Source organism: Boleophthalmus pectinirostris, unplaced genomic scaffold (genome assembly GCF_026225935.1).
Source record: "Boleophthalmus pectinirostris isolate CB_2022bp ecotype Guang Dong unplaced genomic scaffold, ASM2622593v1 HiC_scaffold_2, whole genome shotgun sequence".
NCBI classification, from domain to species: Eukaryota; Metazoa; Chordata; class Actinopteri; order Gobiiformes; family Gobiidae; genus Boleophthalmus; species Boleophthalmus pectinirostris.
In genome coordinates this window covers 789,847-815,194 of record NW_026571152.1, presented here as the reverse complement: position 1 = coordinate 815,194, position 25,348 = coordinate 789,847, and the positions used below count along the sequence as shown (strand labels likewise).

The 25,348-nt window shown below is 40.2% G+C and overlaps 1 protein-coding gene across 3 annotated transcripts in view; it reads left to right on the top strand.

The window, feature by feature from the left end:
* Nucleotides 1-25,348, top strand: part of immp2l (inner mitochondrial membrane peptidase subunit 2) — a 122,359-nt gene that overhangs the window by 23,012 nt on the left and 73,999 nt on the right. For all 3 annotated transcript variants that reach the window (XM_020919151.2, XM_055156027.1, XM_055156026.1), the window contains exon 3: nucleotides 1,310-1,410. In XM_020919151.2, the coding sequence (XP_020774810.1) occupies nucleotides 1,310-1,410 (101 nt within the window). The remainder of the gene's footprint in view (nucleotides 1-1,309; nucleotides 1,411-25,348) is intronic.

The window sequence follows — 25,348 nt, the reverse complement described above, 5'->3', positions numbered from 1 at the left end:
GACTTGTGTAATCTTCAGCTGTCCTTACATCTGTGACATTTTCAGGACACTGTGGCCATAACCATTATAGCCCTTGTTAAACTCTGGTCATAACTCAGTGAAACAGGCCTCAAAGTCTGACAGTTACTGATGTGAGAGCTGAAAAACAGAAAGGCCGTCTCTCTTCTTCATTCTCCCTGTGTAAAACGTCTGCTGCTGTCTGCGTTCTCAAATTGAGAAATGACTCCTCATGCTCAGATAAAACAAGATTTGATGAAACGCAGACTGCATGTTAAACCCCAGGTATAAAAAGGATTGGAAATTGGATTTTTTTTTTCTCTTTTTTTTTTATACTTTTAGAAGCAGTTTTTCAGCTTTCTGTGAAGTCAAATTGAAGTTAAATCCCATTCCTTTTACATGTTTTTGTCCAAGTAACAAAAACTTTGTTCATCTGTCATTTATTGATGAGTAAATTCATGTCTGACTTTAAAACATGACTGGGTGATCAAACAAAAATAATGAATTACATTTTTTTCAGTAGGCTTGATTTAATTTTTATCTTATTAAAAACACATGAAGTTGCATTCAATATTCATTTCCATAACGTAAACATAACCAATACAGATATTACTCTTTAAAGGTCCTATAATACACAAAACTCTCTTGTGAGCTTCAGGCCATGTTCTAATGCTGCTCTCTCCTCAAAAACACACCTGCACTTGTGTTTTGTTTCATTCACACATGTTTGAGTAATTCTTTATTAATTATTATTAGTGCAGTGGTAGTTTTCAAGTTCCTTTTCCCTTTAGTTTAGATTCTTAATTCCAGGGTTGAAATCCCCCAAATGATTCTAGTGACGGTGTATGTTTAAAAATATAGTGGAGCACCTGCTGTATTACAACATGACATCACAAGGTGGAACAGTGTTTTTTGTTTGAGGTTTGTGTGTGAATGAAACAAAACACAAATGCAGATACGTATGTGTGTGATGAGGAAACTACTTTAGAACATAATATGGGCTTTTAAAAAAGTAGAGTAGACGGAGAAGGGGAAAAAGGGGTTTTTCAGAGCAGTAGCATATTACTTGCAGAAGAATAAAGTTTACTTAAACATTCATGAATCTAAATACAACCTTGAGTGTGTAAATGAGGGAAAACAATCACTTAAAAGCTCTTAAAGGTCAGTTTTGCATAATATGTCTCCTTTCAATGAACCAATGAATCAACTCTTTAAAAGTCCATTAACAAAACAGATTGAATATATGTTGTCCCAAATCCAGGACAGAACTGGGTGTTTGGATATGAGCCCTGAATGCTGCTTGTTTCCACAGCCCTCTCTGAACCCGGAAGGCTCTGACAGTGACGTGGTGCTTCTGAATCGCTGGAGTGTGAGGAACTTTCAGGTCCAACGTGGCGACATCGTCTCCGTTGTGTGAGTACAAATTGAAAGAGTGAAGTCTTTCTCTCATTATTCCTGCTGTATCAGTGCTTATGATGCTGCCAAACATGTCATAATGATCTACTGGGACAATCTGCTTTTTGGCCCCTGGTGTATTTTCAGAATTTAGTTTAGAATGTCTACTTCCAGAGGTCTGCCCACCGCTGTCCACTAGAAGTTCACCTAAATATTCATCACCAAACAATTCACCGACATATTGATCAGTATATACTTTGAGTCATGATACTCATCTCAGTACTTGAATACCAGTATGACAGTCTGGTGTATATTAATGATGCTGCACTTTTGCACTGATGTCAATTGTTTCCTGAATGTCAGGTGTGGGTTACACCTGGTTTAGTGCTGCTCCTGTGCAGTTCCAGTCTTCAGTTGTCTGTGCTACTCAATATACTCAAAAAATCTATTGTTATCGCAGTACTGGAGCATGTATATGTACATGTCTCCTTCTTCTCCTCCTTCTCCTACTTCTCCTCTTTCTCCCCTCTCTTGCCACTCTCACTCCTCTTCTTCTCTTCTTTCTCACTCTTCTTCCTCTCTTCTCTGTCACTCCTCTTCCTCTCTCTCCTCTCATTTTTCCTGAGTTTGTTCCTCGATCTTCTCGCCTTGTGTTTACCTGACAGGGCTTTGAACCTGGCTTTGCTTTGGTCTTCAAAGTGAGAGATACAGAGCGTCTTTTATTTGAAAAACATCTGCTCCGTCGCGCTCATATCGGGGGATTTATGGGAATCTAACATAAAACGCATCTATTATCTTTGAGGAAAATACTATTTATTTCGATTTAAATTTCAAAGGTGATATGAACACAGTATAGGGGGCAGGACTGTTTTATAGCAGGGATATAGTTAGACCAGGATTGTTTTGAGTGTAGCAGATGTGTTTCAATACAGCTAGGTTTTATACTATTAAGAAATATAGTGTGCTGGCTTTCCACAGACCTGACCTGTAACTTGATCTGTGTCCATGGCTTGTCTCCATGGAGATAAATATGCTTAAAGTGAAATGGTGAAACATCTAGGAAAAGATCTCATGAAAACAAACGGGATAGACTCTGTTTTTAAACAAATCCTGTTTGAACTCTTTTTCAATCTGAGTACTGTACTTGTATTTATGACTTTGGCAGTGGTTGTAAAGTAGGGCTAGATTGTCTAATGGACTAGCTGACTATTAAAAAAATATAGTTGTATTTTCATCATTGTAATTGTTATCTGAACTGAGACTCTAAAACACATAAAAACACCCTTTAATAACAAAGGGAACTTTTAGAGAACATTAAAAAAAAAAAAGAATAAACTGCTTTCCATCAGTAGTACTCTATTCTCTATTTAGACGCCTTAACTCATTTACATTTCATTTTCATTTCATTTACAAAGTCTGAATGTACAATAGAAATAATCATCTGACTAGTTGATCAATCAAAAAAAGGATTGTCAGAAATATTGAAAATCATATCCTTCCATTTTCTTCCACTTTATCTGGGCCCGTGGAGGCAGCAGTCTGAGCAGGGAGGCCCAAAAATCAGATACTAATTCACATTAGTATCGATACTAGTTTGAGCTGGTATTGATACTAAAACAGTCCCATTTACAGGACAGAAATGAAGCTTTCCTGAACATCTGTAGAATGATGTTGAGCTGGATCAGAACAAGTGTAAGAGCACGTAGACTAGTATACACACATGGACCAACATGACCACTATTTATTTAATGATAAAAAGAAAAAAGACAACATAACATTAGAAATAGATGGGATACAGATTCAAAGAGTAAATGAAACCAAGTATTTAGGAGTTATGGTTGATGAAGGTCTAAACTGGAGTTTGTCTCATATAAATGACACAAAAGGCAAAATTTCCAAAGCCATTGCAAAGTAAAGTTCTCACTAAATAGTACAGCATTATTAACTTTGTATAACTCTATAATTGCACCAGATCTGATTGACTGTGTAGAAATTTGGGGGTCAACATGTAAAACTTACCTACAACCTGTATTTATTTGACAAAAAAGGGCCTTTAGAATTATCACCAACAGTCATTGTAGAGAGACATCCAACCCAATATTTGTTCAACTTAAAGTGTTGAAAATGCAGGAAATTGTTAACTTAACTCAGCAATATCATGCAGTATAAAGAAAAGTGCAATGTGTTACCTGTAAATATTCAAAGACAGTTTGAGATGAGAACAAGACACTACAATTTAAAAGGAACCTACATGTTTAAAAAACCCAGATTAAGGTTCTGGAGCGAAGTGTCGCTGTGAAAGGAGTTCACTTATGGAAGAGTCTTGACAAAGAAATAAAAGAGTCAAGTACAATGATGACATTTAAAAAATACATAAAATCAAATGCAATGTGCATGTATGAAAAAGAAAACTAAGTTGTTGTGCATAATAGTGAAGATTTCTGTTTGCAATTGATCAGTAATTGTGCCTGAACTGATTTGGAATGTTTAGTAACTATCGGTCTTGAAAGGGGAAAGGAGGGCAGATAACATAAGATTTCTCTTCTTTCAGCTCCTTTTTATTCATTTCTTGTATGTCTGATCTTGTGATACTCTCGATGTCTTTTTATACTTTATGAATGAAATAAACAAATACAAATACAAATACAAACTTACTGCACCACTGAGGATTACATTACACACATATAAGACACATGGCAATAGAAAAGAAAGTACTATAATATAATGCTGAAAATCACATTCTATTGTCTGAAGAAACTCTTTAATATTAAAATAGGCGTTGAGTTTATATCGTGGCAAAACTAAATCAAGAAACAATCACTGACTAAAACAATCAGATGCAGCTTGATTGTACAGTTTATCTGACACAAACCATATCTTTAAACCCAAAGCAGGAGCACACAGGCATGTAGCGCTATATTTACCAGTTATATTTAGCGAAGAAGTGACTGACGCTGTGCCCAGAGGACCTCATTTATGTGACAATGTGAAATCTCGTTAGTGCGTCACTTACTTCACCAGAGTCTGTCCAGAAACAACAAACAGGCTCCAGCTGCTCATCTGATGCTCCCACATTTTCAGCTCAGAAAAACCTGCTTTCACCAATCAAGCACAATGACGACTTCAAATGGCCGTCTGGGTTCAGTGGCTAGTTTGACTTTGTAGAATTTTCAGTTTTAAAGCTCCCATATTTTTAGTTTGATTTTTTTTAACCACACAAACCCTGCATTCTTCTCTCAAATCCTGTACACCTTCATTAGGATCATTTGGATCATTTGAGCCCTGGAATTGCCAATCTCTGTTGAGCTAAAGGTAAAATGAGCTGTTCTGTGCTTCATGGCATCACAAAGTGGAACTGAGCATTTTGAGCTTTGGACAGAATAATAATAAAGGATTACTCAAACATGTGAATGAAAAAAAATCACAATTCCAGGGATGTTTTTGAGGATGTAGCGTGGTTTAAAGTTCACTAGGGTAATATTGGACTTTTAATAAAAGATTTACATTTTAAAAGTGTCCAGAAAAATTGACAAAAAGACTGAACAGACAAACTAATACAAGAATCACATTCCAGAACATGTTGGTACAGATCTAAACTATAGGGTTAGCTGTTTTTAACACAGGAGAATTGGTTGATTGTGAGGAAATGGTACTTCTAAAATTGCAGTCCTGTTATGATCCAGCTCAGCTAGCGTAGGGGAAGTAACAAAAAAACAGATGTTAAATGGTAAAATAAAATGAATTTAATGAACAGGAATGCAAAAAGTAATTTAACTAAAGTGGTCTAAAATATGTGCAAAAATGTGTAAGCAAAAGTACCTAAAAGCAAAAGAACAGGATTAACTTAGAATGAGTTTTCAAGTGACAAACATGAGGAACACATAAAACACAAACAAAACACAAGTGTCCCTACACAAAAAACACATGAACACATAAACCTACAAACAGAATGGAGTGACAGCTCAAAACAAGAACACAAAACTAAACTAAACTGTCCCACACACAGAGAGTTAAGTCAGACGTACACTGTGTGATTTTTGACCCTTTTTGAGCAAATGTTTCACTCGTGCGACTGTTTTGGGGATCGGGCCGAGTTATGGCTTCATTGTGTGTCGTGCTTCATGTTGTAAAATTGGGGTAAAGAAAACAGATTAATACCTCACAACCAGCTCCTGATCGGCATTTGTAGGTCGCAAGCAAATCAAACTAGTTTGAAATCCAGTCACCTCTCGTGAGGGTGAGGGTCGAGACTGAGCATGTGCAGACACAGAAGTGGAAGCAGGATATGAGGTTGTGGCGCCGGAGAGTGTTTTGGCTAATCGAGCAACACAGAACAGACGTTTGGTGAAAAACTTGATGCAACTTACCTCCAGTTCCCTCTGAAGAACTGACAGCCCTTACTGCCCACGTCTACACAGACATTTCTTTGATCATATTCGTCGTCTCTTCTTTTTGGGTTTGTCTGTGCAGAGAATGACACAAATTGCCAAGACAGTGCGTCTGTTTTTTACCGGGATCATTGTGTCTCCACACGTCTGTGGTTTTCTAATTCCATAGTTTTCTTCTTTGTAGTTTTGTACTTCAGGAATAACAACTCCAGTCTTTATGTGAACGTACAGTGTGCACAGGCAGGTCACATCCGAGCATCAGTTCATTCAGTGTGAGAACATGATTTGTGAACTGTGAACTTTAAAACCCTGCGATTTGTTCATACAGTTTAAGCTGCGGCTGAATGACACGACCAAATATATCGCACAGTGTATGTTCGGCATTAGACTAACAGCATCCATCAGTGAGACACTGGCACAAAGGCCAGCAGCCTCGAGCAGGTGGAGAGGATCTTCTCAAAAAGGGGGGGAGGCAGCTGAAAGGGAGACGGGAATGTCAAGGTGTAGTAGTGCTCCGCCAATCAGGGACCAGAATGCAGCAGCCAACCAGGAACAGGCAGGAGAGTCCACCAACCAATGAAAGGGCTCACACAGTCAGAGCTGCCAGAGAGACACAGGCTTTAGCTACACAAACAACTTAAGAAACATAAGAACAGAAATAAAAAGTATAAAGTAAGAGGAGTGAAAGGCCTGGAGCCATAACATTGTCAACTGCTTAGTTTCAAATTGGATTTTGATTCTATATAATCTTGTTGTTCATTGTTCTTCTTGTTCTTCTTGTTAATTGTTCAGTTAAACACAATTGACTAGAACCTTAAATCACATAAATGTTTCTTGTCATCTCAACATTCGTACAACAACAGTAACATGACAACAGCACTTTTGTTCCCAGTCGATCCAAAATGGCTGCCATAAAAGTGGAATATCCCGTGTCCGTCTGTGACCCGAGAGAAATGAGTTTTTACAGATTTGGATTCAGAGGCGTTTGAAAGGCCAGGCTCTTGTGTTCACAGCTGAAATCAAATCAATCAGGTCTGAAATGGTCCTGAGCCGACGCACAGAAAACTCACCTCACAACAAACCCAAAAGGCTCCGGTGTTACAGGGCACAGACATGAGCCACTTTCTCATCAAATATAAAAGCTTTTCACTTCTCCTTTACACAACCAGCCGAGCCAACCTCAGTGAAGACACACAAACAGGTCAGGTACTGCTTTTTATAGATTATTGTAGAGCTGCAAAATAGCGATACACTGGACCCAGGACGAGGGTTTGTTCAAAGTATCAGCAAATACTAAATCGATAAAACTAGTATCATAATTGTGTTTGAAATTTCAGTATTGCGACATCAAGCTTATCTGAATATTTTTGCAATGTTATACTGTTTTCCTGACCCACATTAGGAACTACTGTTTAGAATAGTTAAGTATGTTTTACTAGTAGATTTGAGACTTGTATTTCTAAATATTTCATATAAAAGCTCTCTGCAGACGGGACCTGCTCACTGGAGGAATGCAGGTTTTTCTGTTTATTTTTGAGCAGTTAAAACAATTAAATAAATCCTTCATGAATAAATGTAATGCCATACTGTGAAACAAGAACATCGCCATGGATACAAGCAGATACACCAGAGAAGTTATACTGTGCACTTTAAATGTCAACATCGCTTGCCTAAAGTTAGCGGTAAACAAAATCACATTTTGTCAGCTCACTCATTTTGTTCTCTCTAAAATGAAACTCCAAATGTCAAAGTTTCAAATGTTCCGTTAATCCTCAGTAAAACATGTTTTTGCGTGGCCTCCAGTCTCCCTGTGACAGACGGGAGCTCAGGTTTCAGGTCTGTAAACGCCGCGTCGACTCACATGTGCCAAGAGAACGTCACTGAAGCATCAGGGCTGTGTGTGCGTGTGTGTGTCTGTGTTTGTGTGTGTGTGTCTGTGTGCGTGCGTGTGTGTATATATGTGTGTGTGTGTTGTACATGTGAGATGAGTTCTTCGTCTGATCTGTAAAAGGGGATTTGGGCTCATTTTACTGTCACTGAAAACAAGAAGATTCCAAACACATGCAGTACATTTGTTGTATCTAATGGAATGGGACAAAAATAATTATTTTTATACTTTTTTTTTTTTTTTTTTTTTGGAGAACTGCTCTACTCTGATACATTTTTACTTCTACAATAGTTCTTTCCATGTCTGTCATTATACACGTTTGAGTAATTTTCAAATGTTGAAACAACAGTTACAATAAGAATATCCTGTACGTGTGGAGGAACACTGTGTGCTGTCCATGGTGCTGAATGATCTGAAGAGCTTTGTAATCGTGCTTTCACATTTGTTCTGGTTTGGTCCTTGTCTGAGCAAAGTTTAGTCCTGATGTAAACTTGGTTTAGTCCTGGTTGATTCAAGGTTTAGTTTTTGGGTTAGTCCTAGTTTAGTTCTTATTTTGAAGTTTGTGTGTGTGTTTGTGTGTGTGAATTGAGTTTCTCAGTGACTCATATTAAATGGGCTGTATCTAATTGTTCATTTAATAAAGTCAAATGAGTTTAGCCCCAGTGCAGGTATATACCAGGATTGTAAAAGCACATGATGAGGCCAGTACAGTGGTGTGCTGTCTACATCTAAATCTAAAGTTGCTGTTTTTGTTTTTTTTCCATGAGCTAGGAAGTGTGCTTTTTTCATGATCTGTTTAGAATTATCAAGACTTTGAATTTCATGTTTCACATTTTCCTGTTAAAATCAGGTACAGCACCTTCAGCTATGCATCAACGGTATTTGCCATTGTCACTTGATCAGACTGAATCCTTTTCTGTGCCAGGTAACCAGATTCTTTGTTTCATATATTTGCATTATTAAGCAGCCGTAGTGTTTGTGTGTTTGTGTGTGTGTTGTGTGTGTTGTGTGTGTTGTGTGTGTGAGTGTTTTCAGAGCACACACTACACAGGAGTCCAGGAGGAGCCCAAAGTCATTTCCTCTAAATTACTATTTAGAGGAAATGACTTTGGGCTAATTAAATGGGCCCACAGAGGGGCGCTATAAAGAACAGAGAAAGTGTAGAGACGTTTTGGCTTCACTGTGAGGGAGACACGGGACGGTTTAGTTTTCACTTGTAATTAAATAAACACTGAGTTCATTTTATAAGCTGAAAGTTTAAAGGGACACTGGTGAACACTTAAAATTGGGGTGGTAAAAGTTTGAAAGTTGGGAAGGAAAAAAATTGGCTTTATAAAGAAATTCCTTCAACAATTAGGGTTTAGCAATAATGACGAATATGTACATATATATTTAATGATCCCGGTGATAGTTTTGGGCACTCCACAGAGCACACTAACACAACCTCAACTGTATGTGCTATTGTTTCTGAAAAATATCTTGAATACTGCACTGTGGAACATTCCAGACAAAACAAAGACATCTCCATGGAGACAAGCAGGTGACAATAAAGTTACATAGTCCATCTTTAAACAGAATAGGCTAAAAAGGTTTCTGACTATTGTCAGTGTCACAAATTGTTTTCAACGTGACATGTGGATTTGAGCTGTCACACCAGGCCCACGCTTGTTAAACTAGAGCCCAGGAAACAAGCTCCGGTCCTGGGCTAATTCTGCCGCCATGGGGGTCCTTCCTGTGGGCCCTCTGCGGGCTCTTTGTCACCACACTCTTAACAAGGTCACTCAAATCTGTGGAGGCACACTGCACTGGGGCTGAGGCTGTGTGTGTGTGTGAGGCTCGTGATCCTCACGGTTACAGGAGCCGGGCTCTATGTTATGAATTTTTTTGACGAACAAAATAGCGAAAAAAAAAAAATCAGGATCATGTAGAGTGGGTTAATATGAACATTTTAAGATCAAAATGATGAGGCTCACAGCAGCAGGTACAGAGAGGAGCCACAATATTGCAATGACAGTCAATTCGAGCCATAGTCAGAAGGAGCCAGAAGAGCCTCCTGGAGAACTTCCTGTTCGGCATGCAGCGGCTCGCGCATTAGCTACGTCTACTCATACATATACGGTCTATGTTGGTGAGTCACTTAACACACTCAAACTTCACTCAGTAGAATCTAAAAAAACACAACACACATGTTTATTTTCAACAGTCACATAGTGTAACTTTCTGGAGGAGACATGTCACCAGCGTGATTGCATGAAAATAGAATGTTAAAGCCATACTTTGGAACATTTGCCACCCGCAGAGGGTTTCATAGGGGTCGGGTGCGAAGTGAACTAGGCAGCAGTTGGGGTGAGGGGCCTCGGCAACCTAGTCCACGGGCACAGACCCTGGCTGTAGGGACGTGGAGCGTCACCTTGCTGGGGAGGGAAGGAGCCTGGGCTTCTGCGGGAGGTTGAGAGGTACCGGCTAGATATAGTCGGGCTCAGTTCCACACACAGCTTGAGCTCTGGTACCCAACTTCTTGAGAGGGGTTGGACCCTCCATTTTTCTGGTGTTGCCCGCAGGGGAGCGGCAGTGGGCTTCTTATACAGAGAAACCATCACCTCAGGGTCCCCCGGAAGAGCTGGAGGAAGTGTGTGTGGAAAGGGAAGTCTGGGAGTCCCTGCTTCGACTGCTGCCTCCACGACCCAATAATAGTAGTAGTAGTAGTAATAACATCTCCATAGAGACCAGCCTCCACCAGAAAGAGTCTGTGTGTGATTCCTAATAATAAGAGTGTGATTTAATACATTTTTCTGAACATATATTCACACATTTTCCTATTGTAGAATAAAAACACTAACAAGCTGCTCTAATCTTTTGGTACTGTATGTATAGCTTTATAACTTCAACAGAAATTGCCCCATTCCTCTTCTGTGAGACAGGCCTGGACCATATGGCATACGTCATGTGCAGTAAGTAGCTCTTCTGTAATGGTGCTCTAAATGAGGCAGAAGTGGGTTTTTGAGTGGACTTTTACAGCTAAATCAATACAGGCTCCATGCAGTCACTAGATTTACAGCAATACAACTCGGTGCATAACACGGCAGCACATTATATCAGCAGGTTCACTGTAATTTCAGTGTAAGAAGACAGAAGCCCAGAGGAAATGTGGTTCAGTTATAGACGAGGGGTTGAGGGTTTGGTACAGGAACTATATTATTATTAGATTGTGCACTTTAAACCGTGTTATACTCTTACGTCAAAAACATACCAAGTTTTGTTTCATTCTCAAATGAGTTTAGTCTCTCCAAAGCTCAAAATGACCTTGTTATGTCATGTAGTGGTAGTTTTCAAGTTAACAGTTCCTTTTACCTTTCTTCTTTTCTAGTGAAGGTACATGGAGTTTAAAATCACAGTGGAGCACTTGCTGTATTACCACATGACATCTCAAGGTGGAACAGAGTGTTTTGAGCTTTGGAAAGAGTAAACTCATTTGAGAATAAGAGAATTTGAGAGAAGAACTCGTGCTAAATGTGCAGGGTTTGTGTGTTAAACGTGTGAATGACACGAAACACGGTTCAGGGTGTTTTTGGTGGAAACAGCGTTATCAGAGAGATCAGAATGTAGAGTCAGGGGGCCCTTTAAGGCAGTGGTTGGATCATGTAATTATGACCAGTGTTGGCGCTGGTTTAATAAGGCTTTCCCAAATACCTGTGCAGCAGCTGCTTCTCTGATGCTTCATGTAATACTAATTCTGTAGTTTCTGCGTTTCACAGCCGTGTGCCTGTCTGTAGTGAGTAGACGTTGCACACTTGACCCGATCGTAATTCACCTGATAAATCCTTTAAATTTATTAACATTGTGTGTTTTTGCATGTGATTATCCTGTCTTATTTCAATAAAGCAAATAAATGAATAAAAGAAAAAAGGAGCTCTTGAGTCTCTACCCTGACAGTGTATTTTCATAAGGGAGCTGCAGGGGGCGCTCTATTGCTGAAAGTTACTTATTTCTGCTTGAATGCCATACTGGAGAATACATAGACTATTAATGGACATATCTAACCTGTTAACCTCTGTGAACAGCCTGTTTGTTACATAGTAATCACACATGCACTTTCATTCACGTCGCACTTTATATATATTTACATTGCACTTTTGTAGCACGCAGCACTTACAAGATACGCTAATTTGCACATATTAAGAATTGCACACGTTTGTATTGTTTTTAAAAAAAATATTTATTGAAAACTTTTAGCGGGTGTCATGTGGGCCGGTCGGACGGGCACTTCCTGGTTTAGCGGCTGCCGGTCTGCGGAGATACACCAGAACATTACAATTGGGTATTGTGCAATATATGTGCCGCATTTTATATGAGTTGTGTCATGTGTGTGTTTGTGTGTGTGTCATGTGGATATTTTAGAGTGTGAGAGTGGGATGTGCGTGTATGTTTGGTATTTGTTAGTGCTTTTACTTACCTGTGTCTTCTGTCCAGGTGTCTGGCTAAAAGATTCACCCGGGGGATCAGACACCTTTTAAGAGTTCTGGGCCAACTCATCACGGCGGACATCGGGGGGGAATGGCACTCATTTTAATTGGGTTGTTGTGTTTTATTAGGAATTAGTTTTAGGGTTTTATTTTTTGTATTTGGGTTTTATATGGTGTATTTGGTTATGGGTATTTTAGTGGAGGATTTTAACTTAGTTTTATATAGCTAAGGTTATTTTACACCCCTTGGAGTTTTAATGGTTTTGTCCAGTCGTTTATAAGGTGCCTGATTGTACCATTCTATGTTCTGCTGCTGGAGAGACCTGCTGCTCCAAATCCTCCCTGCACTTTTTTTTGGTTTTGCACCGCACTTTTTTTGCACTGGCATTTTTGGAGAATTGAAAAAAATAAATTTTAAAATTCTGGACCATGCCAAACCTTCCTCCATCATTGTTACTTGTGTTTCTCACTGCAGTCCAGCCGCTCTACCTGTCTTGGTCACACCCTCATTGTTCCAAATAGGGAGTGAGTGTGGGCTCCGTTGACTCTGGCTCCAGTTCACTTTGTACTGAAAAAAAACGTCACACCTCTCTGCGTAACTGCTGCTGTCAGTCTCCTCATTTCATCCTTAAAATGTTAGTATTAACCTGGTACATGATCCTGATGTTTTTATTTTGCTGTTTTCTCCATAAATCATGAACTTTAATAGTGGACAGATCGGGCGCTCTCTTTCGCCAAGCTTACACCCACGAGCATTGGCAACGATTTGATTGACAGCATTGCTATGCGCCTGCTACCCGCTAAACCAGCGTTGCAGGTGGGAAGGGGCGGTACCTTCGGTAGTCTGGCTCCGGATTGGCTCTTTGGTTGCTATGATACTCACTGTAGGAATTCCAAATATGGAACTGTGCCTTTATAACTGCTCCAATGGCTTCATTCGACTGCAGCTGAACTAAACCAGGACTAAACCAGGGAATAAACTAGGACTAAACCAGGACTAAACCAGAGAATAAACTAGGACTAAACCAGGACTAAACTAGAACTAAAGCAGGACTAAACCAGGGCTAAACCAGGACTAAACCAGGACTAAACCAGGAATAAACCAGGGACTAAACCAGGAATAAACCAGAACTAAACCAAGACTAAACTAGGACTAAACCAGGACTAAACCAGGGAATAAACCAGCACTAAACCAGAACTGAACCAGGACTAAACCAGGACTAAACCAGAACTGAACCAGGGACTAAACTAGGACTAAACCAGGACTGAACTTGGGTTAGAGACTTCTTTATATAGTCTATGGTTGAACAGGCCAGTCAAACCAGTAACATCTCCATGGAAACAAGATATAACAGATGTAGTAAAATGCATACCGTATTTTTCGGGCTATTAGGCGCTCTGGATTATAAAACACACTGTCATTAAATGGTCTCTTTTTGAACTTTTTTCACAAATAAACCACACCAGACTTTAAAGGAAACCCAACAGTGTGATGGGTGAGTGGTTTTGTTTGTTTGTGGCGTTCACGGTGACTCTGGGCTTTGTTCAGTTGTGGCGTGTAGGGAGGGTGCTGTCTGGGACCAACGGATTGTCGGCGTGTTTGCAGTTGTTCAGTCGTGTCTAGAAGTGGCACATTGCACTCGCTTTTTCGGTTCGTTCCTCCGTTCCGTTCCTCGTCTGCGTGGAGTGATGAGTGTGTCTGTGGGTGTGTTTTGCTGTGCAGTCGCTGTCTGCTCTTTGTGTGTTTATGTGCACTGTGGGTGGTGCGGGGGGTTTGTAGTTTACTGAAGTCGTGCTGGGACATTCGTGGATTGGTGTATAGGGCGCTCTGGATTGTGGGTCGCACAGTCGTTTTTTGATGGGGTTGGAGGCTTGAGCGCGTCTAATAGCCCGGAAAATACGGTACTATGTTGTGTTTAAAGCAGGACTGAAGCCTTAAACACAACTTCATCTGAACGCTCTGAGCTTCACCAGAAAAGACCCATGTTGCAGAGTGTGAGAAAACCTGTGCACCAGACAGCAGATTTATGGACACAGTGAAAGACATGGACTTATACTAACTTAATCCTGTTTCTCCTTTTGCCCTCAAATCCACTCAACTTTTCAACAGATGCTCATCAGAATGCAACCACTTCAACTCTGAGATCAAATCCTATTACATTTCTCAGCTGCATTTGACTTTTAAACACTCCATGAATTCATAACTACATTAGGAACGCCCTCGTTATCGCCCCCTTGTGACTTCTGTCCTGCCTGTCACACTTGTTGCCTCTTTAAATACGGATTATATGGTCTGACATTGTGCTAGTGATGTCCGGGAATACTGTATGTCTTTACTGGTTATGTCCTGGTTTTTGCCTTTTCAGAATCTAAATATTAATACATAAATCACAAATGTCACAACACAAACAAACAATCACCAAGTTTGTCAGAAAAATCACAAATTTTCCCTTCATTCTGCGGCATGTACTACTTTTCTTTTAGTCCTGATAGTCCAGGTTTGTGTGTGTCCTGTTCTCTCCAGTTTCACTTGCAGTCTGTTGCTGAATTTTATTTTTTTACTCTTGTAATTTAATCATTTGTTTTTCATTCTTGTTAGTAATTAGGTGCAGGGTCTGTCAAGGTATTTTTCATAATTTTGGTACTATACTTTTAATACTTTTAATAGATTTAAACTTTTTAATACTTTTAATAGATACCTGTTTTTTTCCCCACCAGTACTTTATTTTCTGCCCATATTCCTGCATTAATCCCTAGAATAAGAAAACTACATAATATTGTAATAGTTCTATGTGGGTAAATTGTAGTTTTTATTATTAATTTGTAACTTTTTTTTGTTGTTGTTGTTTTTGTTACAGCATCTTTTAAAGCAGACCTACTGTACAAAATAAACTTTTCAGAGCCTTTAATCAAGTCACTGTTGTTTCTCTTGTCATTGACCCTCTGAAGTTGTATTTGGAAAGATTCGTGCATGTTTTGAGTCACACATTATGAAATCATATTGCCAATCAATCCCCATTTTCACCTCCACCGGTACACGCCCACTGCTTTTACTTACCCTATTTTTTGGACTATAAGTCGCACCACCAAAAAATGCGTCATGAAGAAAAACATATATAAGTCGAACCGGACTATAAGTCACACTTTTTGGGGGAAATTTATTTTATAAAATCAGGGACCAGGAACCGACATTTCATGTTGAAAGGCAAGTTCTAGTAAAAACAATGGAATAAAGAACAACAGGCGTTAATATGTTAAAGTCACATATGAACATTATGCAGATAACTAGAGCATAAACAACAGAACATAAGTTTACCAAACTCTTGATCTCACTCCAAATCACTAAATCCATTGAATTCTTCATCCTCTGTGTCACTTCTGAGCAACTTCACACAACTTCGGTTGTCACTGAAGTCCAGGCTTTGTCATCCAATGACTTCCAGGAAAGTTACATGCTGCACCTGCCCGGTTGTCATGAAGCTGTCTTCTCCCCGCTTTCTGTTAGTCCCTCACAAGTTTCTCGCTCACTCCAAACTTTCTTTCTGTTACTCGATTACCATTTTCTGCTGCATATTTCACGACTTGCAGCAGGGCAGTGGCTTTTTCTGCAGCAGACCTGCGCAGAAAACTGACACACAAGCCTAGCGCGCCCTCTCGTGAGTGTCAGTCTGAAAATTTTAATATACAAGTCACACTGGTCGCAGGAAACACCCAAAACATGAAAAAGTGCAACTTATAGTCTGAAAAATACGGTACCAATTTTATTTTCTTAATTGGTGATACACGTACGACTGGGCAGCGTCTCATAGTCATTTAGTTACAAATGGGGAAAAAACTATATGTGCTGCTCGTTAGTGTGATATGCAGCTATCCATATGAGTTGCCGACTCTTTATTGTGATGACGTTTGCAGCGACATCAGCTCCTGTTTCTTTTATCAAGTTGTTTTAGATGAGAATTGTGATCTCTCTCCAAATCTCCAAATGATCCACGGGTCTCATAGATAATAACTATACAGCAGACATAAGTACATGTGTTCTTTCAGTGTATTCCCACATAAAAACTACACTCATATCATACATCATTTCTACTTCCTCCCATCTCTGCTGCACATGATTGTCTTGTAGAAGTGAATACGATCAGTAATTTCCCTGTAGTTTGTACTTGGTGTTAAATCCACAAATATGACTCAAGTCAGAGTCTTACAGCTCATCAAGGCCAAAACGACAGAATATTCAGCGAGTTGTTTAAAACTTAACTTTAAGTTTTGACATAAAAAGCACAATCATTTCTTGCCCTTGCATCATACATAGATCCCCCATAATGACAAATATCTTACAGGTGACATACACTCACTTTCCTGTCCCTGTCAAAACTCACACGCCAAAACTATAGGAACAAACTGTCACTCAAACTGGTGGGTTAAGAAATGTCGGATGGATAGAACTTTTGAATAATACATGCTGCGTTGTGATTGGTCGATGGCAGCGATGAAAAAAAGTGAGTGGGATTTTGAGGCTAAAGTTTTGACAAGCTCCATTCTTTGGTTCGACAGGCATTTTTCTGCTATTTGGTAAATGTCAAGTCGAGAGAAATGGGTTGTCAACAGAGTGCAAACAGGGCTCTTACCGTTTTTTTGTAATATGTCACCTCTCTTTTCCTCACACCATCCGACTCCACGTCTTCTTTCCCTCCATCTATAAGCATCCTATTTGGTTTTCCTCTAAGCCTCCACTTTCCTAAACTCTGCATCCTTATATCCATATACTTACCGTCCCTCCTGTGTACCATGTGTTTACTGTCTAAATTGATTGTCAATATGCACTCATTGATCAAAGCTGGGCTTGAACCGCTAACCTTCCTGCTATAATGTGATCTTTGTTCCACTTGAGCCACTGTTACTCCTGTTGTATATATTCTATTGTATATTGTATATTGTATATTGTATATATGTTATCCACGTCAGGGCTGTGAGTGTTAAAACCTGTACCTGATTTTTACTCTTTTACAAACATGAAACATGTTTTGTGTTTGCAGCAGTCCAAAGCTGTACGTTACTTTTCTGGCACAGCAGCGTTCAGCGTGATTTCAAGATTCAACATTTTATTGTTATTTTCATAGAAAACAACTTGCAGAGATCAAAACAGAGTTTGGTCATGTAGTTGTCTTAACACTAACAATGACTAGCATGCTAACAGCTCACTTTCTTGTTCTCAGAAGATAGACTTCTTTAGAATACACAGAGGTGTTATGTTGCTATATATTTGTTACTGTTGTAGACGTTTAGTGGTTTAGCTGATGAATCAGTTGGAGGATTTCTGTGACAGCAGAACAGAGAAGTGAGTCAGCTGGTTATCTTATGTAAAAAAAAAACAACAACACCAACAACGAAAAAAAAGATTAGACCAGTGAACCATGACTTGACTCTGTCCTTATATAAATACATTGTTTCCTAGTATTAGTTTCTGCATAAATAAATGTTTTTGCATGAACTCGGGTTCAGGTCAGATACATCGAGAGCTACAGCTGCGTTCAGATGCCGGGCCGGTGAGTTTATGTGCGTTTATGTAAGTCTGTGTGGACCATGTGCTTCTAGGGCGTCCTGCATTTTTGCGGTGCATCTTCAGCGGTCAGCGTGGTGTGAATCAGCCTGGTGTGAATTTGAAAAGAAATCTACGCTGTGTCATTAGTGGAGTATAAATATATACACACCGCAGCTGCCGCGCCGCCCTCCTCCGCTCATGTTGTTTATGTAATAAAAATCCTAAAGCCACTTTGTCGACTGAGAAAACAAGGCACTGACTGCAGTGGACGACCAGGACACTGTTACATATTTTGCTCCAGCATTCGTTTGCGTTGGGGCGTCTGAACCATAGACTATATAGAAATGGACAGAGCTAACGCACTAGCCGCCACGTTCCAAATAGAAAGTTTGCATACGGCTCTTCTGGCTCCTTCTGACTCTGGCTCCCATTGTCTTACGTTGGAATATTGTGGCTCCTCTCTGTACCTGCTGCTGTGAGCCTCGTCAGTTTGGTCTTAAATTGTTCTTATTCACTCGCTCTATGATGCTGGGCCTGGCTCCAAATCCGCCCCTGTAACCATGAACATCTCAAGCTTCATTTGACTGAAGCTGAGCTCTGTTGGTGACGTCACACTCACTTAGTCCACTTCTTTATACCGTCTATGGTCTGAACTCAAATGCAAAGGCTCCAACTAGAGTTTAAAAACAACGGCTCGGTCTGAACACAGTTGTAGGTTCTTTGCCTTGCCCCCTTGATTGATCGACCAATCGATTAGCAGCACATTTCTTTAGTTTAGTTCCTTTAGTTGACAGGCCACATTTAGCTGCACTACATGGACAAAAATCCGTTACAGCGTCAGGTGCAGTGAAAGTGGACTTCACTCTTAACATGAGTCTGTTCATACCCACAGGCGCAGCACACGACTCTGACGTGAGGAGATTGTGGTCACTGGTGTAGTTGAGCTAATCTCCTCTGTTTTCACATCTGACCCTGTGCAGTCTGTGCTCCTCATCCATCTCCCTCCCTCAGCTCTCCTCTCGGCTCTCGTCTCAGCTCTCCTCTCGGCTCTCCTCTCGGCTCTCGTCTCGGCTCTCGTCTCGGCTCTCCTCTCGGCTCTCCTCTCGGCTCTCCTCTCGGCTCTCCTCTCTCTCGGCTCTCGTCTCGGCTCTCGTCTCGGCTCTCCTCTCGGCTCTCCTCTCGGCTCTCCTCTCGGCTCTCCTCTCGGCTCTCGTCTCGGCACTCCTCCTGGCTCTCCTCCTGGCTCTTCTCTCAGCTCTCCTCTCGGCTCTTCTCTCGGCTCTCCTCTCGGCTCTTCTCTCGGCTCTCCTCTCGGCTCTCCTCTCGGCTCTCCTCTCGGCTCTCCTCTCGGCTCTCGTCTCGGCTCTCCTCTCGGCTCTCCTCTCAGCTCTCCTCTCGGCTCTCGTCTCGGCTCTCCTCCTGGCTCTCCTGGCTCTCCTCTCGGCTCTCCTCTCGGCTCTCCTGGCTCTCCTCCTGGCTGTCCTGGCTCTCCTCCTGGCTCTCCTGGCTCTCCTCCTGGCTCTCCTGGCTCTCCTCTCCTCCCAGCTCACCTCTCCTCTCTTCGCACCTCTCCTCACTCCTCTCCTCTCGGCTCTCCTCTCTCTTCTCCTCTTCTCCCCTCTCACCTCTCGTCTCGGCACTCCTCCTGGCTCTCCTCCTGGCTCTCCTCCTGGCTCTTCTCTCGGCTCTCGTCTCGGCTCTCCTCTCGGCTCTCGTCTCGGCTCTCCTCTCGGCTCTCCTCTCTCGGCTCTCCTCTCGGCTCTTCTCTCGGCTCTCCTCTCGGCTCTTCTCTCGGCTCTCCTCTCGGCTCTCCTCTCGGCTCTCCTCTCGGCTCTCTCTCGGCTCTCGTCTCGGCTCTCCTCTCGGCTCTCCTCTCGGCTCTCCTCTCGGCTCTCCTCTCGGCTCTCCTCTCGGCTCTCCTGGCTCTCCTCCTGGCTCTCCTGGCTCTCCTCCTGGCTCTCCTGGCTCTCCTCTCCTCCCAGCTCACCTCTCCTCTCTTCGCACCTCTCCTCACTCCTCTCCTCTCGGCTCTCCTCTCTCTTCTCCTCTTCTCCCGTCTCACCTCTCCTCTCTCCTCTCACCTCTCCTCTCCCCTCTCTCCTCCCCTCTCTCCTCTCAGCTCTCCTCTCCTCTCCCCTCTCGCCTCCCCTCTCTCCTCTCTCCTCTCCTCTCAGCTCTCTTCTCTCTTCTCCTCTCAGCTCCCATCTCGACTCTCTCTTCTCCTCTCGGCTCTCTCCTCACTCCTCTCTCCTCTCCCCTTGACTCTCTTCTTCCCTTGGCTGTCCTGGCAGCGTGGTTTAGCCTACATGCTAACCTCCTGTGTGCGGTGATGGATGGCCGTACGGCGAACGGCGAGGGTCATGCTCTGCTGTTTGTGCAGCTGACTTTGACACTGAGTGAGATGAATGGTTTGTTTTCTGCAACTTTTTTTTTTTTTTTCCTTTTTTAGACAAATGGGACCTGATATTTTTTTTTTTTTTTTCTGTTCTGTGGCCTTTAGGACTGAGAGTTTTTGCTAAAGGTTAGTTCAGATTCCAAATCAAAAATAGTTGTAAAAGTGGGAGATATATACAAAAAAAATGCATAAGTATAGTATTAATTAACTCTAAGGATTTAATATTTATTTCATATTTTTGCTGTCAAGGGGTGTAACTCAACAGAGCTCCAGTCCTTTTTGCCCAATCAAAATGCAAATAAAACGTTTCACAAGATAAATCTTTGTCTTGTGAGAAATTTAAATCTATTGAAATGATTCAAATGACTCAAACAGAGACATACATGTTTACTATAAACTGTCACACAAGCAGAGTTATATTCCTGCACTTTTGTGGTTATTAAAACTAAATGAAAATTAAATCTGAACTGACAAACTAAAAGAATCCCATTTCAGAACATTTTTGTACAGATCTAAACTTCAGAGGTAACAGGTTTTTTGCAGAGTAAAACATTTTGTTGGTGTGTTAAACTGCAGTCTTTACAGTTTGCTAATTGTGTCTGTTTGGATTAGATTGTGATTCATCTTGAAGTCCTCGTGTAAAACTATAACTGCAAATTCCTGACAATGAGTCACAAACAAAACAGCAGCAGCAGCAGAACCGTTCTCCCCATAACCATAAAGTTGTTGGTTCAAACTCCACACTTCTTGCTGACTGCTGTTGTGTCCTTGAGCAAAAGAACGTGTGTGATTGTAAAATGTGTGTCATAGTGATCATCATTATTATATTTACAAATATATACAAATCCACCCACTTTGTCTCAGCATTTGTTTTATAAGTTAATTAGTGCAAAGTACAGAATAAACTTTGAAACTTTGAACTTACTCAACTTCAAACCAAGATATGTTGACTAGTGATGTAACAATAACTGAAATATCATGATATTGTATTGTCAAAGTTCTCACAATAATATCACCATATATCGAATCACAGGTATTTTTGTTTAAATAAAGAGTTATGCTGCAGCAATAGCTAAAAAAAAAAAGACAGAAGGAACTACATAGACCATGACCCTTTGCTCCATTTCAGTGCAGACGACAAGAAGAAATAACAGTTGTAACACTTTTAAGTCTTTGGATTAAGTCTTGTCAAGACATTTTAAGAGGAAAAAGTAGAATATTCACAGTTTTGTTTGCCTCCACAAAATATCACATTAAATATCATACTGTGAGATTCATACCGTGACAATGTCGTATCGTGAGACGTAGATATCGTTACTAGGGATGGGCATGATTAGTCGATTAATTGATAATTGAGCATTAAGAATTTTGTCAATTATGTTCATTTTTAATCAACAGTGCGACAGAAGTTGAACCACATCAGCGACACATGAGCTGTTTTTTTCTTCACTTAGTTTATGCAAATGAGCCATGTGGTTTTAAGTTTTGTTTCTGTGAGACTTGCACAAATCTGCAACAAAAAAAAACACATGATAATGTCAAACAGCTGATGTGGCTCTAGAGTGGATATGTTTATATGTTGTAAAGTTGAGTTTATTTAGGCAGATTAATAGTGCTGATACTAATAATAATGATGATCATTTTAATATAAAAACAACGATTAATCGATAATCGATCAAATTTAAATTGAACGTCCATCTCTAATTGTTACACCCGGGTCTGGTCAAGTGGTAACGGAGGGAAACAGGGGCAGATTTTTGACATTCAAATGTCTCTTATTCAGAAACTAGAGGGACTATTGAAATAAGTAAAGTATCAGAATGTAGGAAAGAGTTACACTCCAACAGGGTAAAGTTAAACCTGTGATATTCTTTCAAGTTGTTGACAAAAAATGTAAAAACTCATGTCGGTAACGGAGGGAATGAAATATGCAGCACTTTTTGGGCAATAAATATAAACAGTGATAACTCTTGGTTCTCACTTACATATTCTTAACAAACTGGTTTGAATATTTGCGTCATATAGTTTTCTACCATATGGTACAAGATTAGGTTGAAAAACCTCTTACTTTTTGAGTCATGAGATTTTTTATTAAGAAAGGTCATGGTAACGGAGGGAAAAGTAACGGAGGGAAAATTGTTCAAGCAAGTAGAAGGTGCAGGATTTTACATCATTTGTCGCTTTTTTCTTCTGAATACTTTAATATTACTTCAAAATGAAAGGAAACTATTTCTATAAAATATGTCAGTCCTTCCAAGCAAATTTTTATCATTTTAAATACTTTTTTTATTTTTTATTATGTACCTTCATCAACAGTTCAAAGATGGAATAACACAAGATATGATGAAATACATCCATTTATTTACATGATTTGCAGGTCTTTGAAATTTGGGAAATAATTTTTGTTCCATGTTTCATACATGGTCTGTTTAAAACGTATGGAACTTTAGAACCAAAAATGGTCCAGAAAAAAGGTCAACAGTTTCATAAACTAGAGTACATATGTATCTGTTCAATACATTTTTATATCAGATGCATTAACTTGAATTTTTGGCCTTGCTGTTTACTTCTGCTTGATCGGGCCTACCCCTAATGTTGACATTATTTTAAGCAGGTTTTTCTCCCTTTCCAGTCCTCTCTATTTGTCTCTCTATCTCTGTCCTTTCTCTCCTTCTCTTCCTTCCCTCCGTCTCTATCTTCATAAACACTATGGAGAGGACTTGTTTCATCACTGTTGTCTGTGTTCACTCCTCTTTCTCTCTCCCTTTCTTGCCTCCCTTTTTCTCCCACAGATTTCTCTCTCTCGTTCATTCTCCTCTCTCTCCTCCCTCACCCTTCTCTCTCTCTCTCTCTCTCTCTCTCTCTCTCTCTCTCTCTCTCTCTCTCTTGTTATTCTTACCTGTAAACTAATATCTTCAGAAACATCAAGAGGATTTGTTTCATCACTGTTGTCTGTCTTTACTCCTCTCTCTTTCTTTCTTTCTCTCTCTCTCTCTCTTGTTCTCACTTCCTTCTTTTTCTTCCACAGTCTTCTAATTTGTTCTACTCCCTCTCTTTCTTTTTCTTTCTCTGTATCTACCTCTTGTGCTCTCCCTCTCTCACACATTCCTCTCCTTCTTTCACAGACTTCTCTTCTCTTTCTCTCTCCTGTTGTTTTTACTTGACTTTTGAGCTAATATCTCCCTAAACCCTGTGAGGGGGACTTGTTTCATCACTGTCGTCCATGTTCACTCCTCTTTCTCTCTCTCTTTCTCTCTGTCTTTCTCTCTCTTTCTGTTCGTTCTGATCCCGTTCTGTCAATCACGCCTCTCTCGCTGCAAAAACCTGCTTCCCCCGAGTTTCCATAGCAACCGGCCAAAGTACAGCCATCGTCTGTGCTATTACAACACATCTGACATCTCCACTGTCCAAATGGTGCCTAACGTGATTTGTCAGAGGAACGAGATTTTTAATAAGATCAACCAATATGTGATGTCAGTGATGGTATTAAAATACACTGTCAAATATTTTAAACAGAAAGTGGTGCATTGACAAGCCCTCAGCACATTTTCTAAACTCTTACGGACATGTGTGAATGATAAATGTGTACTTCAATAGTCCTGTTTGTGGGAATTTTTCTTTTGGTCTTGAGTTTGGTTTTCTAAGTCCTCTCAAATCCAACTCTTGTAATACATGTTTTACCTGTCCAGCCTGAAGCACACACTTTGACAAAACTTTACAAAGACGAGTGGATCTGGAGCTGAGTCCTGTCTCCATGATTCCAGAGGGTGTGATTGACAGATGGATTTTTACAGAATCAACAATCAAAGCACCAAACTCTTACTTATTTCAGGTACAAGATGTTATATATTTAGTTCTGAATGATACAAGTATTTTGGAGAGGAGATGTCTTCTGCATTTGAGAGACATAATTAAAAATAAGCAGCTGTGGTTGGATTGTCTCAAGTTTGGACGGAGGATTTTCACGTTCTTTGGTCCGATTGTAGACCCTTCTGGATTTTAAGTGGTTGTAGAAGAGACTGGCTGGTCAGGCAAATACATTTTAATGATGACGATACAGACCAATTTCTGTAACAGTGTAATCTATACATTAAATTGGATTGTAGAATGACAGCACTGTTGCTGTTTCCAAGCTTGGTCCATCATCATCAATCCTAGGGGTGTCAAATTATCGTGTTAATTGTGATTAATTAATTACAGTCTGATTTAGCGCATTATGTTTTTTATTCGCATTAATTTCATTTTTAATCTCTAACTTTACTGTTTCTGTCTGCGAGTTGTCATATTATAAAATCTGTTTTTATGTGTTGTTGGGACACAGTCCTGCTCCGCTCGCTCCCGCAAAGAATTGTAATTTTCAATCCTGTTCTTGCATCTGTGATAAACCTGCACATGTCTGATCTGAAAACATCATGACACAAACACAGAACAGACTCACCTTCAGCAGAACATCCCTCTGTCACAGAGAGAACACGCATATTCCACTGAGGCGTGTCCTTTAGTCCGACAGAAGCTGAACTGCATCAGTGACACAAGAGAGGTTTTTTTTTTTTCTTTTCTCCGCTTAGTTTATACAAATGAGTCATGTGGTTTTAAGTTTTGTTTCTGTGAGATTTGCACAAAGCTGCATTAAACACATTCTAATGTCAAACAGCTGATGTGGCTCTAGAGTGATTATGTTTATATGTTGTAAACTTGAGTTTATTTATGCAGATTAGTAATATAATGATGATACTTATTATATAAAAACTTTAATGATTAATCAAAAATCAATCGTTAATTCTTCCGACAATCGATTAATCAAATTTCATTGAATGCCCATCCCTAACAGGACGTTCACTTTCTTAAACTCTATCAAACAAGGAGAAGCGGAAAGAAATTGTCTAAAATGTGTGTAAGGTTAGACCACATCCGCAAATTTAGTCTGCTTAAAATGTTTTTATTAATGCCACAATAAAATATCCAGCACAAATGGTGTATGAGGCAAACATTCATCATTTGTATATTTTACATTACACTCATATTTAGTTTGTAGGACTGTAGTTTATCATCCCACACACACTGCTCCACCATCGTACAGTCTTGTTCCACCCGCGCCGCAATTAACTTTCAAAATGTGTCCTGCACTGCACAGCTTTGCGTCGGATCCCGCGGGTGCAGGGCTTTAACCTGATGTTTTATTTTATTTATATTTTCTAATTATTTAGAGTTTGACAAAAGAACACAGCGGAATGTAAATGACTGCATCTGTTAAAGTTTGTTTAACAATAAATGACTTTA